The sequence below is a fragment of the Carlito syrichta genome, unplaced genomic scaffold (assembly GCF_000164805.1).
Source record: "Carlito syrichta isolate Samal-C Ts95f unplaced genomic scaffold, Tarsius_syrichta-2.0.1 Scaffold304732, whole genome shotgun sequence".
NCBI classification, from domain to species: Eukaryota; Metazoa; Chordata; class Mammalia; order Primates; family Tarsiidae; genus Carlito; species Carlito syrichta.
The window spans coordinates 61502-82197 of NW_007248828.1; the positions used below are offsets into that span (position 1 = coordinate 61502).

Here is a 20696-nt window from a genome sequence, read left to right on the forward strand (position 1 = left end):
TAAAAGCAATTTGTATTTTGAGTAAGACTTTATTTGAAAACAAAGGTGTTTCACTAGAAGCATACAGATAAAAGAAGGAAAACTATATTGACTAGCCTATAGGTGGGTGGTTGGGGAATGGTTTCAGTGGATACTAGAAAGATTGGCTGAGAGCAGTTTATGTGGTACTCTGAAGGGCCTGCTGAGGATACAGAGAGAAGCAACAATGTGACTTTTACAAGGAAAAATGGAAGGAAGGATAGGGGTAGGAAGAAAATGTCCTTCTTAGCTGGTTCCTTCTATGTCATTGGACCAGAGAAGGAGGGTCTTCTATGTTGGACTTCATTTGAAAATAAAGCTGTATAGAGAGGCTTTAAAGACTGTTTCTTAGGGCCTAATCTACTTCGTTTCTTGTAGACATGATGACAAGATGAGTTTGAGAAAGCATTTCTGGGATAAAAACCAGAAACATGTTGCTAGTTTAAATGTAAAAGACTGAGGGGGAAAAGGACTTGATTTCTTTTGGGGAATGTGACTTCTCAGAGGCTAATTTCCATAGAGAATTCAGTAAGGTATGCTGTGTCAGTTTCTATGTTCTTATTTATTTATTTACTTTTTTTTTTTTTTTTTAAATAAATGAGGTCCCATTATGTTGCCAGACTGGTCTCAAAATTCCTTAAGCAATTTTCCCAACTTGGCCTCCCAAAGTGCTGGAATTGCAGGCATCAGCCACCATATCCAGCCTGTTTCTATGTTTTTAAAACAATTCAACCCTTTAAAATTGGAAACCGTGGCAAATAAATTATAAATTTGTGGCTTATGGAACATATCTTTGTTTGCTTTTGACTGTGTATGGTTTTAGGGTCATGAAATATGGTGCTTCCCAATCATTTTGTCCCATTTCTCTACTCACAGGCGTGAAGGCGTTCAGCTGTAGTGTGTGCAATGCCTCCTTCACCACCAATGGCAGCCTCACCCGGCACATGGCCACGCATATGAGCATGAAGCCTTACAAATGTCCATTTTGTGAGGAGGGCTTTCGAACGACAGTCCATTGTAAAAAGCACATGAAGAGACACCAGACGGTCCCTTCTGCTGTGTCAGCCTCTGGAGAGACAGATGGAGGAGGTATTTTTCACTTGCTGATTCAAGGCTTATTAATCAGATGCTCATTTAGTAATAAGTTAATTTATAAGTCACTTTGAGTATTTTAAGCTGTGTGTGGCTTAGCTCAGCAGGTCCCTGAACTTTTAAAAATTAATTTTATTTTCTGGCTACGAAAGCCATACATGCTCTTGGAAGGAAAATTTAGAAAGACACAGTGAAGAAAATGCCTGCTGTTACACCACACATTGAGTTAGCATTCACTCTGATACTAGGTTCTTCCTTCCAGATTATGCACACATGGAGGTAGAGTTTTTAATATTTTAGCAAATATGATATCATGCTATATGCAGTGTTGTAATCTGCTTGATTTTCCCTTTACTGTAGTTTATTTTGGACATATTTAATATATTAAACACAGATCTATATCAGTTCAAATGACCACATGGAATTCCATCATGTATTATGTACTTTCCTGTTGATAGGTCGATGGATGTATAGTTAATATCCAGTCTTTCAGCAAAATAATAACAGCTAGCATTTTGGGGGCACTTTAGCCCTTTGAACTCAAAGACTTCTCTTGGGTCACCCACCAGCAACTCAACTGCACTTTTTTACAAAATAGTGAAAAACGAACTACTTCATATTAAATGGTCATTGTGTTGGAACCAATTATTTTATTGTAATGATATTTGGTTTATAATGGAATTTTGGACATTGAGGAACTTACTTATTACAAAAATATAAAAATTTTATATATATCTCATATTTTTCTAATGTGGTAAAGTGAACAGTCACCGACATGCATTGCAGGTTCATTGATATATGCTGTGTAATAATAATTTGTTTGACATCTTCTACCTGTTTACTCGACCAGGCAGTACAGTCTTGTTTCTTCCTCTCATATTAATAATATGTAATTTATTGTCCAGTTTGTTGTATGAAGATGATGTGGAAGGATGCACTTGTGATTCCTGAAGACCACTTTTCAACTGATTGATCAGATGCTTGACAAATTTCAAATGGGACATAGATTTTTAAATTATTTTTGAATGGAAAACTTCAAGGAAACATACATTTTTGAAAAATTGTGCTCACATAAGTTTGTCCTGTATAATCACCAGCAATCTCTTTATGCCTCCTGAGAGGGGACAGCTGAGTGGATTGCTAGATTTACGATGTCCAATTGCAAAGGGACAGAAAACACTGCATAATTTGGTGGATTATTCTCATTTGGCACATGAGCTAACTAAATGTTAGACAAGTTAATTTGCTTGGGTCCCACACCAAGTAGAATAATCCTACTAATACTATTTTTGTGTTTATACTTTTTGTATTTATCATATTTTTTTTTAGTCAATTCCACAAGTGACATTGCAGTGTTTAGAGTATACTCCTTTTATATGTTGATACATATAGCCAGCACACAGCATTGTAGTCTTTAAATCCATGTTAGTTCTCACATACCTGTGAGTTATACTGGCCTGAGTGCACATTGTAGGCCTGGGTTCCTGCCTAGGAACCCAGGCTGTTTTTGTCTCATTTCTGTCCTCACAGGAATGAGAAGGTGTGTCCTGTCTGGCTCGATATTGTTGTGTGAATGTTGTCAGTGGCTATGTTGGGACAGAGGTGCTTATCATTTGGGTAGTGTTCTCAGAGATCAGATCTGCTGACCATTATTGGGTCTCTCCTTCTAGTTGCTTATCCCTCCATCTGCTTTGCTTTTTTTTTTTTTTTTTTCCCTGAGACAGGGTCTCGCTCTGTCACTCAGGCTGGAGTACAGTGACTCAGTCATAGCTCACTACAGCCTCAAATTCCTAGGTTTAAACCATCCTCCTACCCCAGCTTCTCAAGTAGCTGGGACTGCAGGCACATGTCACTATGCCCAACTGTTTTTAGCAATAGAGTCTCACTAGGTTGCCCAGGCTAGTCTCAAACCTTGGCTTTAAGCAATCCTCATGTCTTGACCTCCCAAAGCATTGGAATTACAGGTGTGAACCACTGCCTCCGGTCTGCTTTGTATTCATCTGACCACAAGATCACAGTGAGACCATCTAGCGTCCCTAGTCCCTAATGGGTTATACTCAAATGATGACAGTGTAGCTTTCTCTTCTATTTTGAGGAGTAAGTGTGTAAAACTTGCCTAACTTACCTCAAAATAACAAAAAGTCTGACTTATTTATTACTAGAGCCATTGTGCATCTTGTTTCTTCTGTAGATACCTGAATATTAAAGTTCCTGACCATTGTATTTAGTGAAATAGTTCAGACTTTTCAATTTGATGGTACTTAGTAAAGCCTTTATTTAAACCATTTAAAAAATTCTGTCATGAGATTTAGTTAATATAAAAAAAATTCTTTTCCTCCAAATTAATTAAAGAATATAGGACATCCAGGTATTATTTCTAGAACCTTGTATTTGGGAGAATGTTAAGTAATCAGCCAATACAAATAATCTCTAAGTCTAATAACTTATTGCCTCCCAATAGTTAATCAAGCCTCTAATACCACTAAGTCTGTGCTGTTAGGATTGATTTGAGGGACTTTGTTAGGGCTTCATCACACTTACCACACATGTGGTTTAGATTCACCTTTATAGATCTTGTTTCCCTCTTTTGAATCATTAGGGGGAAAACAACTGTATATGAAGCCTCTTGTCCATGGAAGAAAAATCCCTTGTAAAATTGTTTTGTTTTGCCCATATCTGGAGTCTTTTAACAGGCTCTGAGCTTCTCACCTTTATTGTGACAGCTAGCCTCCGTAGTCCCATACCTGCCATCCTGTTTCATATTGTCTGTCTGTTGTACTGAATTTTATTGATCTTTCTTCCTTTCATGTCTTATACTACATTGATTGTGTTCTTGATTACTTAAAAAATTCAAACACAATTCTCACTATAGTGAATTTATTTCTTCATGAGTGTATGCATACTTACCATACTTGGCCTCAAATCTTTCCTAATTATATTGATATGTTATGGGATTTTAGTTCACTATATTTTTTTTCCCTGAAATTTCTAGATGGATATTGAGTCTACTGACTGTCCTGCACAACTGACCTTCTTCCCCTAACCTATCTCTTTGCTTTCCTGTACTTCCCTTTTTTTCTCCTTCCTCTCCTCCCATCCTTTCTCCCTCTCCTTCCTCCCCCCCCATCCTTTTTTCCTTTTATGTTCTAAGAAAAATTATCCAGTTGACTTTTTTTCTTTTTTTTTTTGAGTTGGAGTCTCATTCTGTCGCCCAGGCTGGAGCACAGTGGCATGGTCACAGTTTACTACAGCCTTGACCTCCTGGCTCAGGCTTCCAGCCAAAGTTTTTCCTTCTCTGTTACATCTTAATTGTAACTTATTCATGGTTTTTGTTTGTTTGTTTGTTTGTTTGTTTTTGAGTTGGATTCTCACTCTGTCACCCAGACTGGAGTACAGTGGCATGCTCCCAGCCACCGCAGCCTCGACCTGCTGGCTTCAGCAATCCTTCCGCCTCAGCCTTCCAAGTAGTTGGAACTACAGGCGTGCGCTACCACACCCGGCTAATTTTTTGTAGAGATGAGGTCTTGCCAAGTTGCCCAAGCGTGTCTTGAACCCGCGGGCTCAGGCAGTACGCTCACCTTGGCCTCCCAAAGCGCTGAGATTACAGGCTGAGTCACCGAGCCTGGCCAACTTATTCATGTTTTAATCAATGGAGTATACACTTACATTTCAGTGATAAATACTCAAGCATGCAGTTGTCCCTCAGTATCAGAGGATTACTTCCAGGACCCCCAAGCAAACCAAAATCCTCAGATGCTCAAGTCCCTGATATTAAATGGCATAGTATTTGCATGTGAGTTATGCATATCTTCCTGTGTTCTTTAAATAATCTCTACCTGGGCACAGTGGTTTACACCTGTAATTCCATCACTTTGGGAGACCAAGGTGAGAGGATTGCCTAAGCCCAGGGGTTTGAGACCAGCTAGGACAGTTTGAAGAGAGCTTATCTCTACAATAAGTCAAAAAATTAGCCAAGTGTGATGATACATGCCTGTAGTTCCAGTTACTTGGAAGACTGAGACAGAAAGATTGCCTGAGCCCAGGTCAAGGCTGCAGTAGCTGCAAGTGTGCCATTATACTCCAGCCTGGGCAACAGAGTGAGACCCTGACTCAAAAAAAAAAAAAAAAAAATCTACCTACTACAGTGTAAATGTTATGAAAATAGTTCGTTGTATTGTTTAGGGAATCATGACAAAAGAAAAAGTCTATGCATCTTCAGTACAGATGCAACCATGCTTTTTTTTCTTTTTTTCTTTTTCTTTTTGCGTATGAATATGAATATTTTTGACCTGAGTTGATTGAATCCATGGATGTACAAGCCACTGATACAGAAGGCTGACTGTATTTTTAAAATTTTATTTTCTTCTTTATAGTAAGTCTTTTTAATTGGGATCTATTTGCTAATTTATCGTTTTGTTCTCCTGTTTTTTGGCTTCTGATTTTTAAAAATCTGATGATAATTCATTTCTTTTGCCAATATGAATAAATGAATATGTGTATTTATGAATAGTGATAACTTGTGTGGACACTGATAATTTCAAAGCTTTCTACTGGATTGCAGTTGAGGGTAGAAGCAGATCTTTAATTAGTGACTTCCTGATATTGGTAATCGTCTTCCTAAGGCATAGTCCTCACTTGGTCACTTGGTTGTTTTCTTTTTTTTTAAATTGATGCATCATGTTCATACATATTTGTGGGATGTATGTGATATTTATTACATACATTGAATGTGTAATTATCAAGTCAGGGCATTTGGGGTATTCACCACCTTAGGTATTTTATCTTTTCTGTGTTTTGGGAGCATTTCAAGTTATCTCCTCTAGCTCTTTTGAAATATGCAACACGATGTTGTTGGCTGTAGTCCCTACTATACTTTCACATACTAGCACTTACTTGGGTGACTGTGTGTCTCTACCCATTCTCCAGCCTCTCACTTCATTCCCTTCCACTCCCCACCCACTTCCACTTCCCACCCCCGACTTCCCAGTTCACTTGGCTGTTTTCTTTCTCAGTAGAATAACGTGGAGAGAAATAGCAGTTTCTACCATCTTAAATAGAGCTTAACTGAGTTACTTATTGTAACCTTGCTTACATACCTATTTAGTGATACTTCATTAAAACTTAAGCTTTTTATTAGGATTTTGATCCTTTTTCTTTATCGTGTTTAGACATATGTATGGAGGAAGAGGAAGAAAATTCTGACAGAAACACATCCAGAAAGTCTCGCCCTGAGGTCATCACTTTCACAGAGGAAGAGACAGCCCAGTTAGCCAAAATTCGGCCCCAGGAAAGTGCCACGGTGTCTGAGAAGGTCCTGGTGCAGTCAGCGGCTGAGAAGGACCGTATCAGCGAGCTCCGGGACAAACAGGCAGAGCTCCAGGACGAACCCAAGCATGCTAACTGCTGCACCTACTGTCCCAAGAGCTTCAAGAAGCCCAGCGACCTGGTGAGGTAAGCCACACCATGTGCTTCCCAGGCATTCCGTTCTGGAGAGCTGGAAATAAATGCCACACTTTCCTTTGAGAATTTCCACTGCAGTAAGGGTGGTTAGTTTCTGAACCCCAGGTCACTTGTACAATGGCTCCTTACTTACTAGAGTGTGTAGCTTTGAGCTTGTGTTAGTTCTGCATGGTAAGCTCGTTGGGAATAGTAATTAGAAAGTCTGTGTTCTCTGTAGATTGCTTCTGCTTATGTCCATATGATTGTGGCAGGAGTTAAAAATGAGAACGAATGTGTTAATTGAGGAGAACAGGACACTAGACTTGAGAGACAAGCAGAAGCTCAGTGAAGCCCTCTGTCCCAGGGCACTGCTTTCTGTGTTAGGACGTGAGAAGTTGAAGCTGATTTGGCAATTAGCCAATAGCCATTCTCAATGCATGCATTTGATGTGGCAGAATGGTGAAGAATTTGGAAACCAAGATTTGGGACAGAGAGCAGAAAGTGCTCTGGAAATGACAGACTGGAGAGAGAAGACTACACATAGACAGTCTCTGAAAATGCAGGGGAGTTTCTGATACCATCAGGGGGACTTTTATTTTTTGCTCTAGGAGATAGAAATAATGGGTGAAAGTAATAGAGCAAATTAAAACTGGAAGAACTGGTAAGATTTCAGAACAGAACAGGGCTGCTTCCGGAAACCACAGAGGGCGTTTTCCCTATACCTTATTCCGCAGGACAGCAGCAGGAAAGGGTGGTGGCCACCAAGGAGCTGTGGTGTTGGCAGTGCCCCTCTGTGAGCATGTGTACTGACTACTGTTCATGTTTCTACCACCATGGGAAGGGCAAGCACATTCAGCCAGAGTGGCAATCAGAGAGGGAATGTGGAGGAGAGAGAGGCCTGGGTGCATCTGAATTGTGGGAACCACAAGGGCATTGAATGTTGTGCTCCCTCTGCAGTTCAGGAGCCAGGATCTAAGAAGTTGATTGTGTGATCTGCGTGTGAGGAATAAGACAACAGAAAAGTAAACTAGGGAAAGGACCAAGGGAGTTGTGGTAGAAGAGTCTGGTTGTTTATAAGTAGGAATCCAATCTAGCCAGCAGTTGTGTTTGGCCAGGAAGAACTCATGAGTTAGCTAATAGGGAGGGTTAGTCTCAGAAGGGGAATAGTGGAGGAATCATAGGCAAGAAAGCAAGACCAGGCGAGGACGCCACATGGAAATGTTGAGACAGCCCTTTGTGGTTCTGAACACCACATCAGATTCCTACCAGGCTTTGGGGACGGATGTTGCCAAGGTAGCATGAAGTATCCTGTCTTCATCAGGAAGATGGGAAGGATGGGAGCCAACTGTACCTACATACAAGAAGTGTGGGGTATCCTAGTAGCTACATTATCTTCTTGTCCTGTCCTTTATTTGACACAAGTTCAGTGTTCGGCCTCCCTTATTACTTCCTGAGTGAATGTCATGCAAAAACAGTACAGAAGAGTGTCCTGCTTCCCACAGATGGCCACTGTCTACAGTTTTTTATGTATTTTTTAGCGGTGTCTACACATACCAACATTCGGTTCTATACCTCTGTTTTCACTTAATTCTTACATTCCAGTGAGCCTTAGATATTTGTCTTTCTTTGTCAGTACCTATAAACCAATTTCATTCTTTTTAATGGTATCTTAGTGTTCTGTTGCATGGGCATACCAAATTCATTTCATCAGACCCTGCTAATGAGCACTGAGCTTTCAGTGTGGGTGACCAGCAGGGCACTGCAGGGACTGGCTCCTGTGCACCTGCATGTATCTGACGACTTAGCACTGAGAGAGTCTGGCAAAGACCACCAGAGGATTATATCTTCATGTCTTTCAGAGTGTCTGAGTGCCTCTTTTCCAACCATCAAGCTAACAGGATGAGGGAAATGATACCTTGTCATTTTAATTTGCTCTTGGATTCTAAATATAGTTGAACACATTTGCATGTGTCTTTTGGCTGTTTGTATTTCTTTTTCTATGAACTGTGTGTGCGTTCCCCATATTTCTACTCTGGTACTGGTTTTTGTACTGTGGATTTTGTCCTACTCTGGTTTTTTAGGAAAACAGCCCTGTTTTTATTTGTCTGCAAATAATTTTGTTGTTATTTTGATTTGTTTATGGTGGGGTTTTTTTCTTTTTATGAAGTGAAATTTAGTTTTTATTTGACCAAATTTAATCTGAACATAGTAACACATAATTTTTATTTATATCATTAGTTATAAATGTAAAATCTTGAAGCTATTTGTAAATGTGTATATAGTTCAAAAGAAAAATACTTACTTGCAGATGCTTTTTGGACAGGCATGTTCGAATCCATACTGGAGAAAAGCCATATAAATGTGATGAATGTGGGAAGAGTTTCACTGTCAAATCTACCCTGGATTGTCACGTGAAGACACACACAGGTAAGGAGCATAAGGAGTGACACTTGCATCATTGGTAGATGCCTGATGGTAGCATTTTTTGTTTGTTTCTATATATTTAGCACACATAAACACTTTCAAAATTATCAGAAAGCTCACACTTCAGGAACCATGAAGAAATGGTTATAAATTTTTTTTATTCATTACTTAGGGAAAACTGTCTAAGTAACACTAAGAAAAAATATTTAGTCTCAAAAGTCAAGTTATAAGTTTTCTTGTATTCTTACTCATGCTTAAATAGCTTTGTTAAAAGATTACCTCTTAGTCTCATTTAGGCCAAAGAGATTGGGTTTATTGAGGTTTTGTAAAAAACTGGGGACTTAGCAAGTCTGATGACGGTTATCAGGTCTTAATTCTTTCTGTGTGGGAGAAAATCTTATGAAGGGAAAAATGAATGTCCAGTTTTTGTGGACTTTTTCTTATCTTCATTTCATTTGAGGAACTGAAAGTTAATGGTATTAATCAAAATACATTAAGCTTTTGCTTTTTGAATTCTGCATAGTGCAACCTAGCAGTTATGGGGCCAACTTGGCCTCTGCCAGCATGTGAATTCTGTCCTCCACTGGTGAGCTTGTGGCCTTAGATGAGCTAATTCTCCTAAGCCACAGTGTCCTGTGTGGAAGATGAGACTAATAATAGTACTTCCCTCTTTGAGAGTTCAGACATTTAAATAGCTTTAAGCACTAAGACGTTTAAATAGCTTAGAAAAGTTTTTGGCCTTTGGTAAACCCTCAGTGCCTAGAGGGCTGTTGCTATTATAACTCATGGAATTATGATATTGAACTAATTTATATTCTTAATATTTGGTTATAAGCAGAATTGAATAGACAAGTACAAGTAGAATTTCACACATTTATGTGAAGCCCTAGAATTATTTTCTAATGGGTTAATATTTGGAAGTAAATAAACAGATGCACTTACTTATCTGACTCTTCTGTGTGCAGTTTTTTGTTGTTTCACTAGGCCCCCTGTATCTGTCTCTATTGTGTAACTCTATGAACTTGCTGAGTATAAGGAAGGACCAGCCTTACTCATATTTGCATCCCCAGGTCTACTGTGTTGGCCTTCACACAATAGGTGCCCAGTGCAGTTCACAGTGACTTGGCACACACTGTTCATCATCTCCTTGTTCTGGGAGTTCAATGTAGGCTACGTGAATAAGGAATAGAAAGAAAAGTCTCTGAAAAAATATTTTTCAGTGCTTTCTTGTCCATTCTGAAATGATGATGTGGTTTCTGAGGACCCCAGAACCGTGTTAAGATGACGGGTCAAACTAGTCCTTTTGTGTGCTATCCTGATAGAAATCAGAATTTGTTCCTGGACCACTAGAGGGAAGAAGAAAGCCAGAAAGTGTTTCTACTCTTGTAAGGCAGAGCCCATGCTAATGACACTCAGCACCTTCATGGTCTTTGTTATACTCAGTAATTGCGCATAAAACAGCATCTAAGGAATTAGGTGCACGATATGTGACATGTGGCTCTTTGACCCAGAAGGGAATTTTCCTTTGTGCATTCTCCACATGCGGTGCTTTCCTGTACAGGCAATTGGTTGTTTCTGTTTGGCAGAAGAGAAGCTAAGCAATGCTACGATGTTTGGTGCCCTTTGTAAAATCAAAGAAAAGTGGCTGTGGTGCAGAGCTGGGCTAAGTCACACACTTCTAGTAAATGTAAACCAATACTGCAGTCATGGTGCAGTATAATACAGTGGGTTAGACACCATAAACCTCAAAGGGTTGTCAAAGTGCTGAATGCACATTGTAAACAATGTACTATTAAATCTCTATAAGTTGTCTGTCATGTCTAACATCTTACAGGTGAAGGGGTCTCTTTAATCCACGACTTCTGTCCGTAGATTCAGCATTTCAGCTCACTAGGAGGTGTGAATGTCCACTGATTTTTGGTGATTATGACTGGGCTTTTCACAGGTCAGAAGCTCTTCAGCTGTCATGTCTGCAGCAACGCTTTCTCCACCAAGGGTAGTCTGAAGGTGCACATGCGTTTGCACACAGGAGCCAAGCCATTCAAATGCCCGCACTGTGAGCTGCGTTTCCGCACCTCTGGGCGGAGGAAGACACACATGCAGTTTCACTATAAGCCAGATCCGAAGAAGGCCAGGAAACCCGTGACTCGAAGCTCATCCGAAGGACTGCAGCCCGTCAACCTCCTTAACTCTTCCTCCAGCGATCCGAATGTGTTTATCATGAACAACTCTGTCCTAACAGGACAGTTTGATCAGAATCTGCTTCAGCAAGGACTGGTGGGCCAAGCTATTCTCCCTACCTCCATGTCAGGTGAGTGCTGAGTCTGGGGAATGCAGTGGCACAGTGATTGAGCTGTTGGGCCGCAGCTTAGTCTATGGAAGAAACATCTTCAGCAACAGGATGTTTCCCTTCCTGAGACTTTCCCTCATAAGGCAGCAGAAAAATTGAAATTTCTTCTTTTTTTGGACATTATTACCTTTCCTTTCCCATTCTGTCTTCCATGATAGCTGCTTTGTAACACCTTAGTACTTTTTTTCTTTGGTGGGGCGGCAGGGGGTGATCTCAAAGGCAGCAGAAAAATTGAAATTTCTTCTTTTTTTGGACATTATTATTATTATTTTTTTGAGTTAGAGTCTCACTCTGTCACCCAGACTGGAGTGTAGTGACTGCTCCCGGCCACCGCAGCCTCGACCTGCTGGGCTCCAGCGATCCTTCCGCCTCAGCCTTCCAAGTAGCCGGAATTATAGGCATGCAGTACCACGCCCGGCTGATTTTTTGATTTATTGTAGAGATGAGGTCTCGCTGCCCAGGCAGGTCTCGAACCCGCGGGCTCAGGCAATCCACTTACCTCAGCCTCCCAAAGGCGTGGGATTACAGGCTGAGCCACCGAACCCGGCTTTTTTTGGACATTATTACCTTTCCTTTCCCATTCTGTCTTCCATGATAGCTGCTTTGTGACACCTTAGTACTGTTTTTCTTTGGTGGTGCAGCAGGGGGTGATCTCACTCTGATGCCCAGGCTGGAGTGTAGTGGTACCATCATGGCTTACTACAGCTTCAACCTCCTGAGTGCTGGTGATTCTCCCACTCAGCCTCCCGAATGGCTGGGACTACAGGAAAATGCCACCATGCCTGGCTAATTTTTTGATATTTTTGTAGCAGCAAGGTCTCACTATGTATCCCAGGCTGGTCTTACTCTCCTGGCCTCAAGTGGTCCTCCTGCCATGACCTTCCAAAATGCTAGGATTATAGGAAAAAGCCATTGCACCCAGCCTTAGCTCTTTTGTTTTTAATGTATTGAAAATTATTTTTTCTCAGTTGGCATTCTCATAAATTTAATAGCGAGATGTGTGATTTAAAAATACTCATTATTGTTGATACAGTTTTTCTTATAACATAGTGCTTGAAAAATTGATTTGTAAACCTACAGGTAAATGTAGCAGTTGTATGTGGCAATTTAACATCCTATGTGCCTTTCTTTCTGTTTCTGTGTTATGATTTCATCTATCACTTATTAGTTGTTGTTTTAAACCTTGGACTAATCAGTAGAATCTCTTTGAGACACTTTTCTGTGATGTTTAAAATGGGTAATATCTATTTCACAGAGTTTTATTTGGTATGATTAAATAGTGTATGTATATGATATAAAGTGATATTAGTATTTTTTAACAAGATCATATTGATATAATATGTACAGCTTACATATGTAAAAATTTTTATGAAAAAATTAATTTTTTTTAGTTTTGAGAAGCATTAATGATATTCAGTCATTCCCTTTCTTTCTTTGACCAGCTGGGGGTGACCTGACAGTGTCTCTGACAGATGGGAGCCTGACTGCCCTGGAAGGCATCCAGTTGCAGCTGGCTGCTAACTTGGTTGGACCAAATGTGCAGATTTCTGGAATCGATGCCTCCAGCATTAATAATATCACACTGCAGGTATGGTGCCTGCCATGGTCTTCTGTGATGTCCTGCTGGCTCAGTCACATGGAAGCCTGACATTTTCATCTCAAGTTTCCGTGTTGTCTTCCAGATTGATCCGAGCATCCTGCAGCAGACATTGCAGCAGGGCAGTCTCCTGGCCCAGCAATTCACTGGGGAGCCTGGCTTGGCCCCACAGAGCAGCTCTCTCCAGACACCAGATAGCACGGTCCCTGCCAGCGTTGTCATTCAGCCCATCTCAGGCCTGTCCTTGCAGCCTACAGTGACGTCTGCTAACTTGACCATTGGTCCGCTGTCTGAGCAGGATTCCGTGCTGACTACGAGCAGCAGTGGTGAGAGCCAATTGTACTCACTGGCTTCTGTGGCTGGAGTTTTAGTCTCTTGCGTGTAGTCATACCTTTGACTTAGAATGCTACAGCATCATTTCCTTCCCTCTGTGAAATATATCAGATGTGCTAAGAAAAACATATCTTTTCTTACAATTAATGATGTTTATTACCATATGCACATAGATTACTATCTTCATAGAGTTACTCTTCATACTGGCTTTCCCTTTCATCATATGGCTGTCTGCTCTTTTTAGATGAAGGAATTAGAGATGACTAATACTTTGTTTTGAAGTTTTGTCTTTAAAATAACAAAACAATTTAACTAAAATATTTTTAACATTAAGAAAGAGAAAAATGTTTTTTTAAAGCTCAACTTTGTCTTGCTTTGTAATGACGATCAGGGACTCAAGACCTCACTCAAGTGATGACTTCACAAGGTCTTGTGTCTCCCTCTGGCGGTCCCCATGAGATCACCCTGACCATCAACAACTCAAGTCTAAGCCAGGTCCTGGCACAGGCCGCTGGGCCCACCGCCACATCATCCTCGGGGTCTCCACAGGAAATTACCCTCACTATCTCTGGTTAGTAAGTTAATACTCTAAGCATCCTTTCTCCCTGCAACTTAAGTACTATATATCTTGTATCTTTTTTCCACAACACCCAGCTTTGCATAAAGCCAGTGCTCAATAAGTATTTGTAATTTATGTGAGAAGTTCAGATTTAGTGAAAATTATGTGTTATTACTCAAATCTAGTGCCAGAAGTTAAAAATTAGTTTCTCATGTCACTTCCAGTTTGAGGTAGAATCTGCTATTTCATTCATTCATTCATTCATTCATTCATTCATTCATTCATTTTTAAAGAGTAGGTTATTTTTTCGCATAATTTTTTGTTTAGCAAAGAAGCAGAAAATATAACTTTGTGATTTTTACTAATGCTCCATGAAACTAAAGGAGCCTCACTGGTATAGAGTGTGTTCGTTAGGACATTATAGATACCCATGGTACTTTCTTTACCTTTTGTTTTCAGAATTCTTCTCAGATTATGTAGAAAAGTTTAAAATATGGTAGGATGTTGAAAAGTAGATAAATGAGTACTACCCTTTGGCAGTAAATTTCACTTAGAATTGGCAAACCAATTGTGTTTGTGGTGTTCACATTCTGATTTTCTTCTTGTCTGTGCCCTCCTGGATCCTTAACTGCCGTTGGTACCGGTGGCATGCTCTGATCAGAGTTAGCATGGACATGTCAACCTGGTGTGCATTGCCCCCATGAGTCATAGTTTTGAGCACTTCATGCTAACTCAGAGCCATTTTAAAAGTGAACACCAATTTTGTATAGCCCTTACTATTTGCCAGGCATTGTTCTAGTAACTTTTACAAATATTAACTCAATTCATTTAAGACTCCTAACCACCTTATATGTTATTAGGAAAACCCTGCTGGGAATAAAAATAGCCTCTGTGGAGACACAGTGTGTGAGGGAGGGGAGCAGCCCCACTTTCCCACAGCACAATGTGGAGGATGGCAGCCAGGACTCCAGACTGCCCTGCTGTGAGGTGCTCCCGGAGCACCTCTATTGTTTCCATGAGAGTTCTGCAAAAATTAATTTTGGAATTGAAAGAAAAGGTATTTAGAAGAAAACCAAAGCTTTTCTAGGAAGGTGTCTTTAGTCCTTTTAATATGTAAGAAGTCTGAAAAACTATTTTTATTTATTTATTTTTGAGTTGGAGTCTCACTCTGTCGCCCAGACTGGAGTGCAGTGGCCGCTCCCGGCCACCGCAGCCTCGACCTGCTGGGCTCCGGCGATCCTTCCGCCTCAGCCTTCCAAGTAACTGGAATTACAGGCATGCACTACCATGCCCGGCTGATTTTTTTTTTTTATTTATTGTAGAGATGAGGTCTCGCTGCCCAGATGGGTCTTGAACCCGCGGGCTCAGGCAATCCACTTACCTCAGCCTCCCAAAGGCGCGGGATTACAGGCTGAGCTACCAAGCCCGGCTTGAAAAACTATTTTTAGATGGTTTGCTTTTAAATGACATGCAGTGATTTTTAGATGCTGCTGGACAACAAAATTAACACTGAATGTTATATAATTCAGTAACCTTCCTCCTTTCATTACACATAAATGTATATATGTATGTATATATATGAATTTTAATATTGGAAATATAGGAGAGTTATTTCAAGAAATAAATTTTGTTGATCAAATTAACTTTTTTTGAGTGCCCTTGATCTATGAGACACTGTGCTTGATCCTATCAAACACATATAATGCATGATTCTTGTTGTTCAGAAAATATGTTACTCAGTTTGGATTATATTCCTGCTTCTCTCAGGTTTTCCTATTACTGACCATTTGGTTATTTTATTGCATAGTAGTATTTTCAAAAGTGTAGTTGAATATTGCTGCAATTTTTAAAAATTTGGTTTAAAACCTTCTAGGAAAAAACAGTTAATGAAATGAGGTTTGTGCAAACTTTGGGCTTAAGATTTCATTTTTTCTCACTTCTTATTATGCTAGATAATGAGAATTGGCTTTGGTGACTCTCAAGTCAACACTTCCTTATTCCACTCTGAAAGGATGTGGAATACATTTAATCTATGGTCACCTGCTGGAAGCATCTAGATGTTCTATAGAAAGTTTTAATTATTTTGTAATATGTTCTTTCCTTTAGTGCATAGAATTATAAATGTTTGCAAACACTAGAGAATGCAAATATTACCTTGGTTAAGTTTTGCACATTTTTGGAAGTTCCTGAGTCCTGGTGTTTGGAGAAAAGAATTAAACTTTGAGTAGAAGGCAAGGACAGTCCTTGGCCTCCTCAAATTATCTCATGCAAATATGGTAAAAAGTCCTCTTACCTGATGTTTTCAGCCCAGTTATTAATAGAAAGCTATGTAAATTAGGGAATCAAAAAAGGAATGCATATATAGTTTGAATATTCATCCACAGATCTTTTGAATGTGGGTCTGCTCTGCTAATAATACATTTTCTACACTTTGAAAATTCTGCCTGTACTCATGTTTATAATGCATAATTTGATCTCCTTTTTCTATTTCTTTAGCATGGCATAAGGATGTATGACAAAGCAGTCAGTGTAGTGTCCTTTTGTCTTTGATGCTCTTTCCCCCTCTGGTTTTGTGTCATCTTGCTTATTCCTAATTTGACAACAATTTTTAAAGCCTCTGTCTTTACCGAGTCTTTCCAAAGCATTAAATTTGGTTTTCATTGGAACTTTAGCAGGTTTTTTGGTTCTCATCTTCGTTTCTAGTGTGCATTACTTGATTACATTATATTACAGTAGCTAATGAAGAGGCAAATGCAGGCTTCAAGCCATAAACAAGTGAGCTTTGGCAGGAATGTGCTGCAAATTTGCTTGGGAGCATGCAGAGCATCTGGGCAGGAGGCATGCCCCCGGGGAAATCACAGCAGGTCAGTGCAAGCCTACCGCCTGGTGGAGGTCACTTGAGGGCAAGTCTTTTACTGTTTGGTGCTGTCCCTTAGATCCTTTCAGCATGTTTTGCTACAACTGGCAGTTCACTACATTTCCAATTCAGTGAATGTTTCATTCAACTAAGTGTGATTTTAATGCCTAAACTCTAAGTTAATGTAGATCTCATAAGAAGTATTTTAAAAATACTTTGCAACTTAGAAAGTGTGAACAAATACTGTCACTTAGGAAAATGTACTTTGTGGTCCCATTTTCATTTTTTTCATTTATATTACTAAAAGTGAAAGCTTTGAGGTTGCTATTATGTGTTTAACACACTTGCCAGCATGTAAATTAGAATGTTATTTTCAGATATCACAATATTAATTTCCATTTAGGTCAAGATCTTATTCACCACAATTCTAATGGAAATAGTGAACTTAACGGGAGCATAAGATTGTCAGCACCTGCAATCAATAATCATTCTACAGGTGCCACCTTAACAATAAGCAGTGATCAACTTCTCTCACAGAGCGCAACATTAAACTCCTCAGGTATGCGGCTCATGGCTTAGCCAAACTGACATAAGAGCATAGTTAAATATTTCTGCACATAGTAAATAGAAAGGAGTAGACTAGCCGGTAGCATGAGTGTGTCAACTTCATGTCTTGTTACATGCAGTATCATTCCATAAGGATTTATTAGTGGCTTCTATATAATTCTAGGAAACAGAATTCTTTCTAGAGTTAGCAACCAATTGATAATTTGACTTTTTAAGTAATTAACTTATACCAGGCATTGTATATTTATTCAAGTTAGCATTTTGACAGCTCCATTTGCCAAGCTGTCCCTTTTTGACCTGGCAATGGAAGGTCCTCTCAGCTTGTTACTCTGCCCTGTGGTGAGACTTTTCTTTTTCTGACAGCAGGATAGCAGAATTGCAAAAAGACAGCTTTCTAAGATTTAAAGCATAGGCTTTTTTAAAAAGTAAACTTTTTAATAAGCTCAAGTAAAATAAAAGTTTATAATCAACCATTAACAGTTTAGGATGACATATCTAGATGTTATCGTTATCTCATAGAGATTTCATTAATTTCTAACCTTCTTATTTTCCAGCTATGAATATCGGTTTTTGAGGGAAAAAATAATCTTTAAATATATTTTTACTCAAAAGCTAGATTTTTTAATTAAAAAAATAAAATGTCCTTTTATACGTTTATTATATAATTCATTTTATATTCAGTAAAAGATTATAGTGTCTCTACTAGGTGGTAAGAACTGCAAAATCTGGGAATGCAGCACTGAATAAGGTTACTACAGGCCCCTGCACTCTGGATCTTAGAAACAAGCAGAGTGTGGGCGTTTAGAAGAATCCACAAATAAATGTACAATAAGAGCTGTAACAGAAGATACAGGAGAGATGATGGTGCAATACAGGCTTGTCACAGGGTTGACCCTGCAAGGAAGGCTCAGGAGTGGAGGAATGGACCCACATTCTTTCCACACCAGTGACACGACTCTGGGTGGCTCATGGTGGCTTTTCAATTGCCTTCATGCTGGGACTTTGAGATTATAATTTAGTCTGTAATGGGTAAAATATCTAAAATATATCATGTACTATTAAAGTTACATAGCAAACTGGTTTTTTTACACGTTTTCTAAAAGTCGTAGTTTGTGTTTCTTTTTAAAGGATTAGACAGTGTGTATCTTGCTTGTTATCTCTAGAATTCTAATCGTAGGCTGTGAGTTTGTTGTCTTTCCCATGCCTCTTGGTCATGTTGTGATATGAAGATGTGCCTCTTGGTGTGTGCGTCAGAGTGAGTGGTGTCACTTGTGGTGGTCCCTTATGGCACGAGGCTCCCCTCCTGCTCTGCTGAGAAGGAGACTGACCATCAGCACTTGAGTCTCACATCTTCCTGGAAGCTGTGCTTGATATCCTTAGTGAGTCTTTGGCAAAGGGGTGGAAAGATAGGTAGAGCTGTCCAAGTTTAACTCAGGTGGAGTGGTTTTTTTGTGCTTCTTAGTGATCCTGAGTGTTTGCTGGTACAGCAGATTACTTAATTCAAAATTGGGTATGTTCTGATTGAACGGAGAAATTGGATGGAATGAGAATGTGTGAACTCTGTCTGAGGACTCTGTTTTGGCAACCAGCATTTTTTTAACCCTTTGTACTTGGTTGTCCCCTCTGAGGGCACATCACAAATCTAGCAAGCCACTCAGATGTCTCCTCTCAGGGAACATAAAGAGACTGCTGATGATTATACAGGGCAAACTTAGACCAGCGCAAATTTTTCAAAAATGTGTTTCCTTAAAGTTTTCCATTCAAATTGCATGAAAAAACAAAGAGAATATATACTGAGATACACATTAAAAAATAATCAGCTGACATTACATCGAAAGAGAATGTCCTTTCACATTGTTTTTGAACAACAGACTGAACAATAAATTACATTTTATTAACATGGGAGGAAGAAAAAGACTGCATCGTCTGCTTGAATAGAAAAACACCAGGTGGTGGAAGACATCAAACAAATTACTATTATACAACATGTATCAGTGTACCTGAAATGCACATTCATAACTGTTAACGTTACCATATGTTAGAAAAATATAGATATAAAATTTTGATTTTTTTGTCATAAATAAGTTCCTCAATTTCCAAATTCTATTATAAGCCAAATATCATTACAATAAAATAATTGGTTCTAACGCTATACTATTTAATATGAAGTGATTCGTTTTTCACTCCTTTATAAAAAAGTACGATTGAGTTGCTGGTAGGTGATATGAGGATTTCTCTGAGTGCAAAGGGTTAAACTCCTGTGATCTGGCTAATTCAGCAGCAGTAAGTGTTTGACCCATAAATGTGCTTCCAGGGACATATACTGATAGTGTCACAGCAGAACTTCACATTCAGGGGAGGGTTGTCTCTGAAGTAGAGCTGTCCCCAGTCATGTGTAAGGCTCCCGTATGCTATGCAACTGGGGTTTCCTTACAAATGACAACATGCCCTTTGGCTGGCATAAGTTTTTTCTTTTCTTTAGTCTTGCAGAGTTTTGTTTTGTTTTAAGCTAGCTGAGAAAACTTCTCTTTATTTTTTATGATACTTTAGCTTATATCCCAGATGTTAAATATTTTAAAAAGAGTTTCAGAGGATTTAGCAATTCATAATTAAAGAACATTTTTGTTTGTTTTTTGAGATAGAGTCTCACTCTGTTGCCCAGGCTGGAGTGTAGTGGCACAATCACAGCTCACTGCATCCTTGACCTCCTGGGTTCAGGTGATCCTTCTGCCTCAGCCTCTCTAGTAACTGGGACTTTAGGCATGTGCCACCACACTGGGCTAATTTTTGTATTTTTTGTAGAGATGAGCTCTCACTATATTGCTCAGACTGGTCTTGAATTCCTAGGTTCAAGCAGTTCTCCAGCCTCCACCTCCCAGAGTGCTGAGATTATAGGTATGAGCCACTCGGCTCAGCCAACATTTGTATATTAATGTACTATCAGCTATTCTTAAATACAGGATTAATTTTATATGATGAGTTGTATTATGTTTTCAGATGAGTTGTATTACGTTCTCAGATACCATTGTTATGTTTGAATAATCCTGAATATAGGAAGAGATTCTTCATACATTGGCCCACTCAACCCTTGATATTAAGCAGATATTTTTAGAGTTGTTTACATATCCCATTTGTCCTGGTTATAATTATTTAGCTGATCCCATCTCTGTGGTAGCAGTTAAGAGATTGCCTCTCGCTCAGCAGGCAATATTTATCTAGAATCAAAGTCAGTCCCAGATCTAGCTTCAGGCTACAGAAAGAATTGAAATTAAAACGACATTGTTTTGAAATTAAACAAGGCTCTTTAAAGATAAACATTAAAATAAAAACTCTAAATGTAAACATATAACCTTTATGTTGCCAGTTCTTTTATCAGAGCATAATGAAGATGCATGTGGCTATTATTATTTTAAAATTGTCTATGCAAGCAAGGTTTGGTTAAGGCTCATCAGCCTCCAGG

General features: G+C 39.2%; 1 protein-coding gene across 1 annotated transcript in view; it reads left to right on the top strand.

Annotated features, from left to right (window-relative positions):
• ZNF236 (zinc finger protein 236) overlaps positions 1-20696 on the top strand; it is a gene marked incomplete at its 5' end in the record, with an annotated part of 108464 nt that overhangs the window by 57213 nt on the left and 30555 nt on the right. Inside the window, 7 exons of the mRNA XM_008060792.1 lie at positions 895-1107; positions 6279-6561; positions 8873-8976; positions 10919-11284; positions 12766-12911; positions 13006-13246; positions 13645-13824. Coding sequence (XP_008058983.1) covers positions 895-1107; positions 6279-6561; positions 8873-8976; positions 10919-11284; positions 12766-12911; positions 13006-13246; positions 13645-13824 — 1533 coding nt within the window. The remainder of the gene's footprint in view (positions 1-894; positions 1108-6278; positions 6562-8872; positions 8977-10918; positions 11285-12765; positions 12912-13005; positions 13247-13644; positions 13825-20696) is intronic.